At 39.1% G+C, this 13,572-nt stretch overlaps 1 protein-coding gene across 1 annotated transcript in view; it reads right to left on the bottom strand.

The window, feature by feature from the left end:
• ADCY2 (adenylate cyclase 2) overlaps positions 1-13,572 on the bottom strand; it is a 445,822-nt gene that overhangs the window by 125,990 nt on the left and 306,260 nt on the right. The window contains exons 6-7 of the mRNA XM_030856549.2: positions 6,466-6,577; positions 1,663-1,790 (exon numbers count right to left, since the gene is read on the bottom strand). Coding sequence (XP_030712409.1) covers positions 1,663-1,790; positions 6,466-6,577 — 240 coding nt within the window. The remainder of the gene's footprint in view (positions 1-1,662; positions 1,791-6,465; positions 6,578-13,572) is intronic.

Genomic DNA, 13,572 nt, shown 5'->3' with positions numbered 1-13,572 from the left:
CCCCAATAAATAAATGTAACAACAAAAGAAGGTATGACTGATGACCTGATGACATGCCAGTGGACAGAATGTAGGGAATCTTTTTTTTTTTTGGTGGGGGGGAATCTTTTTTCTAAAGGCTTTTCAACATATTGGAATTACATAAACTTAACAGAACTGGAAAACAGTTGATTCCAAAGCAGAAATTAAGCTTTAGTAAAAGGGTGGATTGTTGAATCCAATGTGCTATTGATTCACATAATATCATCCTTCACAAAACCCATTTATAGAATCCATTTCCCCTCATGTTTGAAACCAACACTGAGGTGGCCTCCAGGGGTGGGTTATACATTTGAGAAAATCTGTTAGGTCTACATTGATTAAATTCACTTCCATCTAGACCCATAGTGGCGTGAATAGTTAATGACTCTTGAAATAAAGCTGAAAACTTTTTTTTTTTTATGTCTCCGAGAAGACAAATGATTTAGTTATGGGGAGAAGAAGGGGGACAGTTATTTCCCACACAATGTATTTCAGTGGGAAGCTGAGGCGACACTGCCCACCCCTCCCATCTTGAATCTTCCTTCGATTCCTCTCGATTCCTTTGCCTCTCAATCCCTGACCACCCCACAGTGGCCCCTGACAAAGGCTGAACTAGTGGATCTGGACACTTAGGTCTGCAGACTCTGCTGCGGCTAGGGCTTCACTGTTCTTCCCTGGCCAGCACTGGAAACCCACCGACAAACCTCTCAGTCCATTTCGGCCCACAACTAACACCACGGTGGGCTAAACACAGTGATAACTTGACTTGTTGCTTTCTCACTTAAGGTCCTATTTACTCTGACCCTGAGACAAGGAATTAGACCATCAAGCACATAGCTCCCACGCTGTTTAGCCGAAAAATATGTGGAGGATAGGGGAAAATCACTTGACCAAAAATAGGCAATCCCCCCCCCAAAAAAAACCCAAACTGAAATTCTTCAATCACACAATCAGAAAACAAGAGCTTTTATCATTTATAAGAATACCGTGGCTTCTATGAAAGTACTTATAAAGAAGTATGCATTATGGTACGGGCAGTGAAAATTCATTTTTTACCTCACATTTTTTACCCTGTACTTGTCAACTGTAACGATAACATTATTCTATGTAAGCAAATCTTCTCTAGAATTACAATGAAAGAACCTATAGATACAAGGCAGAAAACTATTATGGATATAAACTGAAACTACATTCACAGAGCTGAGCGTGACTTAGATGGAGTAATTCTGGGCTGGATTTTTATATTCATTGCAGTCTGGTGGTAAAAACTACTTTCTCTCTTACAATTTACATGTACTTGTCAGAAATCAAGAGATGCTGAGAGTACAGCCTTTTTCCTGAAGATTGGAGGAGACCTTTACATTTTTAAAAAAAGCACTTTTGAAACAAACACAAAGGTCCCTTCCCATAGATTCTAACTCAGTGTTGCTGTAATCTAAGACTAATAATAGCAATACAAAACACAGAAGGCTTACTTTGGACTTAGTTCTCACATGCCAATAAATGAGTCTCTGCCCATTTATATTTAAATGTACAATCATGTATTTAGTTTCAGTAGACAGAAAAATAGGAATAGTTGTAAGAACTACAACTAAAACTTACCAAACAGTTAAAAAAGCTCTTACTAAGCATTACACTTACTTTATGGCTTCACACATATCCAGTCCCATTTTCACACAATTCTTGGCATGGTTAGGGAGAGAGATAGGGAGTCCGGAAACACAGTAGTAGCAGTCTCCTAGAATTTTTATTCTCATGCATTCATTCTCCTGAAAGAAGAAATCACAGAATTTCAGTTGAGTTAAGCACATATATAATGATTTTTTTTTTTTTTTTTGCGGTATGCGGGCCTCTCACTGTTGTGGCCTCTCCCGTCGCGGAGCACAGGCTCCGGACGCGCAGGCCCAGCGGCCATGGCTCACGGGCCCAGCTGCTCCGCGGCATGTGGGATCCTCCCGGATCGGGGCACGAACCCGTGTCCCCTGCATCGGCAGGCGGACTCTCAACCACTGCGCCACCAGGGAAGCCATATATAATGATTTTGATTTACCAAATATCACCAAGTGCTAGTTCTACTGGCATTGCCACAGTGAATAGGGTTTGTGGGAAGAAAGAAATGAGAACTAGTTGAGTTTCCCTTAATTACCCATCAAGATTGAGGCACCCTCACCTGCATGCTCCTTTACCAAAGCAGGAAGAATCAGGGTAAGGGGTAGAAGGGGAAAGCTGAGAGAAGGTTCTGGAATGATTTACACTTAACACAGCAGAGGAGGGTAAAGATAGGACCATTCTCTTTAGTCTGAACAAATCCAAACATTGACAGTGAAATGAAACATTCTATGCAAAACAGAATCTTTCAGGATAGAAAATGGTAAGCAGAACTCAGCTAGAATTAGAATTTTTGTCATTTCCTACTGTGCTCACGATTTTCCTCATTTCTTTTAAAGCTGAAGCAGATTCTTACCTGCAGACATGTAGCTTCCGATAAACATCTCTACAACATAATAAGCCACCATTCAACATTGCCAAGTAATTTGAAACTTAATTCTGATCTGAGGTTAAGCTGTTTTAATATAAAGTTAGACAAACTCATTATTTTTATTGGCTGGGTTGCATTTATATTATAACATTGAGATTAACTTCATTCATATGCATTAATCCTACATCCATTTCTAACCTTTTCAACTAGTTTATAGACTCTTCACTCAAATTTATAGTAAATACATAAATAAACAAAGATGTACCAAACACAGATTTTTTTTTTTTTTTTTTTTTTGGCCATGCTGCATCGCATGTGGGATGCTAGCTCCCCAATCAGGGATCAAACCTGTGCATTGGGAGCCTGGAGTCTTAACCACTGGACCACCAGGGAAATCCCAGACTTTTTTTCTTCTTAACACTCGCACAGGCTTATGTATAAAACTAACAAATTTGAAATAATAAAACGAACATAAGATCTTTTTGTTCTTAAGTATGTGTTAGGTTTACTGAAGATTTTGCAGATTTATTTCCCTGTCTCATAGAGAGCTGTGTACTTTCATGCTTATCTATAGCATTATAGATGACGTGTTAGTAATTCCTGATAACAATATTTTAAATAATAAAAAGGCAAAACATTGTTTATTAATAAGGCTTCTCTCCTATACTTCCTAAATATGTATCCTGAGTCTAGAAAACAGTAAGATTAAGAACAGTGAATTCTTGGCACTCTTATCAATGATCAGCTGACTGTATATGCATGGGTTTATTTCTAGTCTCTATTCTGCTCCATTGGTCTGTATGTCTGTCTTTAATACCAGTATCAGACTGTTTTGATTGCTGTAGTTTTGCAATATATTTTGAAACCAGGAAGCACGATGCCTCCAGCTTTGTTTTTCTTGTTCAAAATTGCTTTGGATATTTGGTGTCTCTTGTGGTTCTATATGAATTTTAGGATTTTTTTCTATTTCTGTAAAAACTACCATTGGGATTTTGATAGGGATTGCATTGAATCTGTAGATGGTTTGGGGTACTATTTTAATATTAATTCTTTCAACCCATGAACATGGAATGTCTTTCTACTTATTTGTGTCTCTTTATATTTCTTTCATCAATATTTTATAGTTTTGGTGTATAAGTCATTCACCTACTTAGTTAAGTCTATTTCCTAAGTATTTTATTATTTTTGATGATAATGTAAATGTGTTTTCTTGATTTCCTTTTGAGATACTTCATTGTATACAAGTGATTATTGTACATTGACTTTTTATCCTGCAACTTTACTGAGTTTATTTATTAGTTCTAACAGATTTTTGTGGACTCTTTAGGGTTTTCTACATATAAGGTCATATCATCTGCAAACAGAGATAATTTTACTTCTCTTTTGAGCTGGATGTCTTTTATTTCTTTTTCTTGCCTAATTGCTGCGTCAGGAAGTTCCAGCACTATGTTGAACAGACCTGGTGAGAGTAGGTATCCTTGTCTTATGCCCAATCTTAGAAGAAAAGCTTTCAGTTTGTCACTGTTGAGTATGATGTTCACTATGGGTTTTTCATATACGGGTTTATTGTGTTGAGGTAAGTTCCTTCTTATTAGTTGAGAGTTTTTAATCATAAAAGCGTGTTTAATTTTGTCAAATGCTTTTTCTGCATCAATTGATTGAGATGATCATATGATTTTTACCCTTCATTCTGTTAATGTGGTATATCCCATCAATTGATTTGCGATGCTATCCAACTTGCATCCCAGGGATAAATCCCAGTTGGTCATGGTATATGATCATTTTAAAGTGCTGTTGAATTTGACTTGTTAAGTGAAATAAGCCAGATACAGAATGACAAATACTACATGATACCACTTATATGAGGAATCTAAATTGGTCAAACACAGAAGCAGAGTATAGAATGGTGGTTTCCAGGCCTGGGAGAGGGGAAAATGGGGAAGTGTTGGTCAAAGGACACAAAGTTTCAGTAATGCATGATGAATAAGTCCTAGAGAGCTACTGTACAGCATAGTGTCTATAGTTAATAATATTATATTGTATACCTAAACATTGGCTAAGAAGGTAGATCTTATGTTAAGTGTTTTAATCACAAAATAATAATGATGATGATAATGATAAATTAAAAGGGCAAGAGGAAACTTTTGTAGGTGATAGATGTTTATGGCATAGATTGTAGTGATGGTTTCAAGGGTGTATCCCTAAGCTCAGTAAGTTGTATGTATGTGAAATATGTATAGCTTTCTGTATGCCAGTTATACCTCATTAAAGTGGATAAAAACTAACAGTGAATGAGCAGTGACGTTGAGTTCCTTAACTTAATGTGCTTTATGTAGTATTCCCTCAATGGACTGAACTGTCTGTTTGCTTATAATGCTCACCAACTCCATGTTTTGAACTAAGAGCCATGAACTGATATCCAAAGCATGCTGCCCCTGTGACCAGCAATGGATGGCCCAAGCTATCCTAGGACAGTCTCTGATATTGCCTGGACGTTCCTTTGTTACAATCAGCAGAGAGGAGCAGGAAGTCATACCGAGTACCTCCCTTATGAGTTATAAATTGTGTCTTCCTCAGATTCACATGTGAAATCCTAACCCCTGGTACCTGTGAACGTGACATTATTTGGCCAAAGGGTCACTGTAGATGTAATTAGTTAAGATGAGGTCATACAGGAGTAGGGTGGGCCCCTAATCAGTTTGACTGGTGTCCATATAGAGAGAAGTAATTTGGACACAGAGCCTTGCGTGTGGGGAAAATGCCATGTAAACACTGGAGCTTTGTTGTTATCAGCCAAGATTAGGATGTTTCTTCCTACTGTGACCAGGTAGTGCAACAAAAAGGACCTTTTACTGACTCAAACTTTCAAGACGTTTTCTAAAGATGAGGCCCCCTCTACCCCAAACTCAACCTCTTCCTTTGGTTTGGTAAAGGAAGGAAACAGGGCTATACTCTTCGTGATTTTTTAGAATTCCCAATGAGATCTGTCATGGTCAGTTGGGCAACATAAGACACCTCATGGAAAGCTTGACGCAAGAGTGACTCTGTGAACATCTGCAAGCCAGATTCATGCCTAGGAGGCCTGGCTGGAATTTTCTTTATTGTTTAAAAGTGAGCAAAATCTCACCTATTGTTTTCAAAATCTCACCATGAACTAAACTTAGAACCAACTCTTCCTTATGTAAAGAATGCATTTTAATAAGCATAATAATGTATTTTTGTTGGGAACAATTCAGAGACAAAATTAAGCTGACCAGAAACATTTTATGAGACAGAAGTACAGGGCTAGCAGGAAAGAAAAAAAATTATCAATATTCCCACCAGAAACCTTAATAGTTCCAATAAATAAGTCTAGAATAAGGTCTAGTATGGTTTTAGATCAGTTGTCATCATTTCTTCTCTGTGAAACTTCCCACAAATGAGCATATGAATGACAAATACTGAACTTACATCTCTGCAAGTGGCACAAGGGTCAGTGGATATAAAGGGGACAACAGTCAATAAAGGGCTTAGGAAGAAGGGATGCATCCTATTTTAGGGATTTTCCCAGGATGCCGCTTAACACTGTGAATATGTAATAGTTAACAACTGGAGAGGAAATCATGTTTCCAACTCCTTGACATCGAAATGCCTAAAAAGAGAATCTTAGAACGGCACAGGAGAGAGAGATGTGCAAATCAAATCTCATCATCTTGAATGTATTTATTATATGTGTGCTGAGTTATATATATGCAGAAGTTTTAAAAGTAGATGAAAAATATGCTAATTATATGCTATGACATCTCTCATTCCCAGTGTAGATTAGAGATTTATCAGGGCTCGATGGCAAATAAATCCAACAAATCTACAAACAACATTCCTAAAGGATGCTTTTATGAGGAGGTAAAAAATTGATAAGGGACCAGAGAAAAAGTAAGCCCAAATTTTCTATATCCTCAAAATAGAAGGCAATCACTAATACTCACCTTTGCAATTTGATCAAATTTTCCAAAGAGTTCATTCAGCATGTGGACCAGTTCTCCTGGGGAGCAGTCACTGGCCAGACGGGTGAACCCAACAATGTCCGCATAGAGGATACTGTGGGAACAAACCAGTGGGTGCCATATTGGCAAGTTGATGTTCGTTAAGAAAGTAATGGTAGTTTTTCCCATTGAAAGAGTATAAGTTTTTACATTTTTGCAAAATGTCATTTCCCTGGGTATGGAATATGTAAACATTTTGCTAAACTTTCCCATTAAATTTTTTTTTTGATGTTAAATTTTTATAATAAAATCGTTGACGAAAAAGTCATGTGATGCACGTTCTCTATTCTAGTCCATTTTTACTGCTCACCTTTCTTCTCTCAGGGCCAGCCCCTCCCCGCCTCTCTCATTTATGTGGTCTTCATCCTGACAGTACATTACAGTGTCATAATTCTGATATCAAAGGAGTATGCGTCTATTTGAATCGTTACATGATTTTATATTATAAGGATTCCTATGTAGAAGAAGCAAAATAATAAAAGTCAAATCCTGTTTTTATTGATTCAAAGAAAAAAATTCTGGCTTCCTTACTACCTGCCAGGAGAGCAGATACAGAACATCTTTCTAAAGCTCAGAGTTTGGTTTGGGGATGCATTAAACAAATAAGGACACCAACCAACGTCCAATTACAGTGATAATAAGTGCTATAAAAGAAAACGGCAGAGTGCTGTAAGACAGAACAGTGGAGGTGGTGAAGAGTCAGGGAAAGTCACTTAGGAAATGACAGTACAGCTTCCCTTCATGGGATGTACAGGCTGGGAGGGCAAATGTGAGATTCCTTAGAGTTGTGTATGTGTTTAGCTAACCTTGATGGGTCAGGATAGAGAAACTACAGCACCACTGTGTACATTACAAATTTACCTACACAATAACGTGTTTATGTTTTGTGTAAAGGACTAATAAAGAAGCCTAAAATTCTGGGTTCAGGTAGTGAATATGGTACGGTTTAAGAAGGGCCATGAAACAAAAATAACTGCCAATTCACAAAATTTTATGAAATATAAAATTACCATATATAGGATCCAGTAATTCCACTCTTAGGTATATACCCAAAAGAGCTGGAAGCAGGAACTCAAACAGATATTCGTATATCCATGTTCACAGCAGTATTATTCATAAAATGAAACAAATGTCTATTGACATTTAAAGAAATGGATGGATGAAACTGTGGTGTATAATACAGTGGAATATTATTCAATCTTTAAAAGAAATGAAATTCTGACAAATAACACAACCTGGATGAACCTTGAAGACATTAAATTGAGTGAAATAAGCCAGACTCAAAAGGACAAATATTATATGATTTCACTTATATGAAGTACTTAGACTAGCCCAACCATAGAGACAGAGAGTAGTATGGTGACTGCCAGAGTCTGGGGATGGGGCGTTGTTGTTTAGTGGGTATGCAGCTTCGGTTTGGGATGAAGAAAACGTTCTGGACATGGATGTTGGTGATGGTTGCAGAACAGCATGAATGTATTTAGTGACACTGCACTGTACAATTTAAAATGGTTAAAATTGTAACTGCTATGTATATTTTACCACAATTTAAAAAAAAAGTGCGGCAGCCGTCAGCCTGGTCCCAGGCAGAACATGGCTTGATCTCTGCTGCTGGCAACACTCTGCTCCTCAGGCAAAGTACAAGGCTTGTGGCTTCACCTTGGAGGAAAGACTTGCTCCTCTGATGATGGACAGAAGCAGGGGGAGACCTCTGGTCCAGGGAAATCAGGGCTGCTGGGGCTTTTGTGCTCTCCATTCAGATGGTGCCATAAAACCATCCCTACTTCTCCTGTGCTCTCCTGCAGAGGCAGGGACCCACAGATGCTGAGCCATGGTCCAAGAGGAGGCATTACTCACTCAGAGGAAGATGCCCGATCCAGGCAGCATGGGAGGGAGAACGTGAGAACGAGTGGTTGACTCTACTTCTTGTTGACAACCTCCACAGTGTTTCCTGTATCAAGACATGTAGTGGGTGAAGGAGCCCAAGATGGGCTGAATGTACAGGTCTGAAGCTGGCCTTGTGGTTACTGGGCAGGAAGATGCAGACTGTATATGAGTAACTGGGACACAATGTACAAAGGGTTATGGAAGAGGAGACGCAGAGCACTTCGGGGGTCACACAGGAAGGAAACCCGACCTAGACTCGGATCACATCACCACTTGAGAAAGACCACTCTGGCGGCAGCAACCTGGAGGTGGGCAGGTCAGTTAGAATCATATCTGGTACATCCCGGAGAGCCCTGTGGAAAGTCTATAAGTGGGGGAAAATGGGGAGAACTGGACAGAGAGGGGAGATTTGTAGGAAGGAGAATGAATCAGGCTTTGTTAGGGATTAGATGTTGTGGGAAGTGTCTAGGAAAAGAAAGTGCTGAGATAAAGACCGGTTTCTGGCTGAGTACTGGGGCTGTACCTAGTGTACAAATCAAATCAAGCTTGCAGGAGAAGTTGACTAGCTCCACTTTGGTTGGGTTGAGTCTGAGGGTGGTGTCAGTGGGAAACCCAAGAAGAAGACCATTAGGTAGATGCTTATGGAAAACTACGGTTGAGTTCTGTGTCTTAGCATCATATAGATGGTCATTAAGTCCTGGGCGAGAACTGGAGAGAACAGAGGAGTTAGGAGAGACCTGGAAATGCTTTCATTTACAGAACAGCCTAGATTTAGGGACGAGAAAACAATAAAGAAGACTGCAGGGAGAAAACAAAGGGGAAACAATGGCATGGAAACCCAAGGATGTAGAATTATTTAAGTGCAAAGACAAGGTGAATGGGACCAAGCATAACCATGTGGTCAATGAGATAGGATGCAGAGGAAGTCATATTCAGATTTGGGAACAAGACAACTGGTGGTGAATGTAGGAAGAATGAGTTCTGTGACATGGGGGAGGTTAATGTCAGAGGGTGGTGATTTGAGGAGGGAGAGAAAATAAGGAAGTCTAGTTAGAGAGTGGAAAATTGTTCTAGCATCTGGGCTATGAAATTCATGGACGTAATTTCAGAGTTGGAGGGTGGCACTGGATTCAGGGATTTATGTTTGTTTTCAAAGACATGATGGGTTTGTGAATGTTTCAGCACTAGTGGGAGGGATTCAGAGGAAGACAATGATTCAGAAGGCAACTGGTAGTTGCTACCTTCACATCTATAAATTCTTTTTCTTCTCCACTTCCTCCTCATCCTACTTATTACTATTATTATTATTGTTATATCAGTTAGTAAAGAGCTAGTCAATGTTATTAACAGAGAATAAATATTTCATTGAATGAATCATCAAAGCAAAACTAAAAGTTATCAACAGATCTTTTTGGTCTATCAACCTAATAATTCTCATTAAAAAACACCCTCAGTTATTGACTGAACTACCTGCATTAGCCAGGTATTTTATCTGCTTCTTTTTTTATTATACCTGTCCTGTTTCAGGAGGAAAAGGCCATATGTTTTCATATTTCATTTAAAATTAATTGGTACTCCATGCCATTGAAGTTTTTCCATTTTTAAGTTTTAAGAATTTAAGTTACTTTAGCATCCCAAATATGTGTTATGAATTTAAATTTAATACTGCAAACATATTCTACACAATCTCTGAAGACAGTTGAAGGTGCTTCACCAATCCTTTGCCTTAGATAAGTGTGTTAATCAGCTTCCAAGATGGCCCCAGTGATCCTCACCTCCCAGTACTCACACTCTTGTACTGTCCCTTCCCATAACGGGTAGGGCTGACTTGTGTAACCAATAGGATACTGCAGAAATGACCAGAAATGACCTTCCAAGGTTAGATCATAAAAGATATTGAAGCTTCCACCTGGACCCCTCCCTCTGGGGAAGCAAGCGGCCATGTTGTGAGGATACTCAAGCAACCTGTGAAGAGGCCCAATGATGAGGAACTGAGGCCTCCAGCCAACAGAAAGTTAACCTGTCCACCAGGTGGGAAGTCACATTGGGAACAGATTGCCCAGCAGCCTGCAGCCTCATGGGAAAGTCTATGCCAAAACCACCTGGGTAAGCTGCTCCCAAACTCCAACCCACAGATGTTGTGAGATGTTTATTGTTCTTTTTTTAAAAAAATTAGGTTATTTGTATTTTTATTGTTGAGCTGTAAAAGTTCTTTATATATTCTGGATTCAAGTCCCTTATCAGATATATTATTGCAAATATTTTCCCCCATTCTATGGGTTGTTTTTTTTTTAATGGTTCTTTTATTTTTGAAGTATAGCTGATTTACAATGTTAATTTCTTCTATAAAGCAAAATGATTCAGTTATATATATATATTCTTTTTCATATTTCTTTCCATATGGTTTGTCATAGGATATTGAATATAGTTCCCTGTGCTATACCGTAGGACCTTGTTGTTTATCCATTCTATGTATAATAGCTTGCCTCTGCTCATCTCAAACTCCCAGTCCTTCCCTCTTCCAACCCCCTTCCCCTTAACAATCACAAGTCTGTTCTCTATGTCTGTGAGTCTGTTTTTGTTTCATAGATATGTTGATTTGTATTGTATTTTAGATTCTACATGTAAGTGACATCATATGACAGTTGTCTTTTTCTGACTTACTTCATTTAGTGATAATCTCTAGGTCCATCCATGTTGCTGCAAATGGCATTATTTCATTTTTTTATGGCTAAGTAATATTCCATTGTATATATGTACCACATCTTCTTTATCCATTCCTCTGTCAATGGACATTTAGATTGCTTCCATGTCTTGGCTATTGTAAATGGTGCTGCAGTGAACATTGGGGTGCATGTATCTTTTTGAATTGTGTTTTTTTCCAGATATATGCCCAGGAGTTGGATTGCTGGATTATATGGTAGCTCTATTTTTAGTTTTTTGAGGAACCTCCATACTGTTTTCCATAGTGGCTTCAACAATTTACATTCCTACCAACAATGTAAGAGGGTTCCCTTTTCTCCACATCCTCTCCAACATTTGTTATTTATAGACTTTTTGATGATGACCATTCTGATTGGTGTGTTTGTTGTTCTTTAAAGAACAATATTGTTTATTGTTCTTTAAATTACCCACTGAGTTTTGGGGTAATTTGTTACACAGAAACTGATAACTAATACAGATATTATGCAGACCATTATCAACTGCTTGAGATTGGTTGTGTCTTCAGTCATTTTTACAGGTCTATTGTTCCCAGATTATATCACAGCTATTTAAAGATAGTCTGTGATCCTATTTAGATAGACACATTTATCCTTACACAGTTTGAATACCAATAAGTGACATAAAAATATTTCTGGAGATGAAAGGGGCATTGCTGATTTTCATATAGTTAAGGCTGGAAAGAGCAATTTCTACTATAGTATATCTTGTCAGAAACCATAAATGTTTTTTCTTTAATTATGTAGGTAAAATGCTTAAAAACCTAAATGCAGTCCAGTGTTTTAAATAATTTTATGCCGTTTTTTTGGCTGCACTGGGTCTCCATTGTTGTGTGCAGGCTTTCTCTAGTTGTAGTGAGTGGGGGCTACTCTTTGCTGTGGTGTGCGGGCTTCTCATTGTGGTGGCTTCTCTTGTTGTAGAGCATGGGCTCTAGGCATGCGGGCTTTGGTAGTTGCAGCACGTGGGCTCAGTAGTTGCCACATGTGGGCCCTAGAGTGCATGGGCTTCAATAGTTGCGGCGCATGGGCTCAGTAATTGTGGTATGCAGGCTCTAGGATGCATGGGCTTCAGTAGTTGTGGTGTGTGGGCTCAGTAGTTGTGGCTCGCAGGCTCTAGAGCACAGGCTCAGTAGTTGTGGTGCACGGGCTTAGTTGCTCCACAGCAAGTGGGATCTTCCTGGACCAGGGCTCGAACATGTGTCCCCTGCATTGGCAGGAGGATTCTTAACCACTGCACCACCAAGGAAGTCCAGCTTTACTCTTTAACATGTATGAATGTTCTCTGTCTCTGTGTGTGTATATATATACATATATATATGTATATGTATATACAAACACATAAATATATGCATATATACATACATACATATATATGTATATATACACACAGAGTTCTTTCCTATTATTCCAAGAAAAAAAAGGCGGGGACTATAAAAAAGTTTACTCCTGATTCCTCATTTATTCAATGTTTTTTCCTTAGTTCTTACTTGATATGCAACTTTTTTTCTCTTGTCTCCCTTTCAATGTGCATTTCTCATTGTATATTAGCTCTTTGCATGCTTGGGCCATACCTTTTTCTAAAATCATGTGTTAAAATGCAATTTGTCTTAGCAATGCATAAATTAAGCTACAGTTAAATTTGTTTCTTAATAAACTTCAAAAATCCTTGACCTGAAGTAACCAGACAGAAGGCTGCATCACGCAATGGAAAAGGTCTGGACTTGAAGGCAAACAGCCCTATTACAATTCTAGACGATTCTAAACACACTTTAGTTTGTGTTTGTGGTTGTTGTTATTAAACTATTGAATGGGGTGGGGGGTGACTAAAGGAATAACATAATGAGTGAGGCATGCACAGGTTCCTTATTGAGATAACCCAGCCAGAATAGCAATCACCACTGCAATGTAATCGAATGGATGAAAGGACAGCCCCCAGAGAAGTGGTATCAGGAATGGGTGGGCATGGAGAACAGTGAGGACCAGGGCACCCACATGTGGAGAGGTCCCACACCACTGTAGCCAGAGATGGAGGGGAGCACAGGAGGGAGCACCCTCTCCAGACTGAAGTGAGGACTTGCACAGCTCCTCTCTAGAGCTCAGGGGAGAAGAGGTCCTATACCATCCTCCTTCCTGACCACAATCCCATGTTAGTTTTCCAGTTACTGGGAATCCAGGAATGGCTCCCTGGGAAGTATGGATGGCTGTGCCACTCTTGGAAAAGCAGTAACTTTCATTATAATTTAATTAAGGTGCATGTTGGTCCCCTATGATGCTGGGTACCAGCCATACCCTAGAAACCCATCATTCCTGATTGACAGCAGAACATCCAGCTTCCCTGGAAAGTGCTGGCTTCCCAAGGCCCTGCCCTTGCCAAGTCCACCTTGAGGAACCAGTCCTTGTGCCTAGAGCCCATGACTCTTTAATCTTACTGATACTGAGTCCT

The sequence above is a fragment of the Globicephala melas genome, chromosome 3 (assembly GCF_963455315.2).
Source record: "Globicephala melas chromosome 3, mGloMel1.2, whole genome shotgun sequence".
In the NCBI taxonomy this organism is placed as follows: Eukaryota; Metazoa; Chordata; class Mammalia; order Artiodactyla; family Delphinidae; genus Globicephala; species Globicephala melas.
Note: the sequence above shows the minus strand (reverse complement) of the source record. Positions and strands in the feature narration are given on the sequence as shown.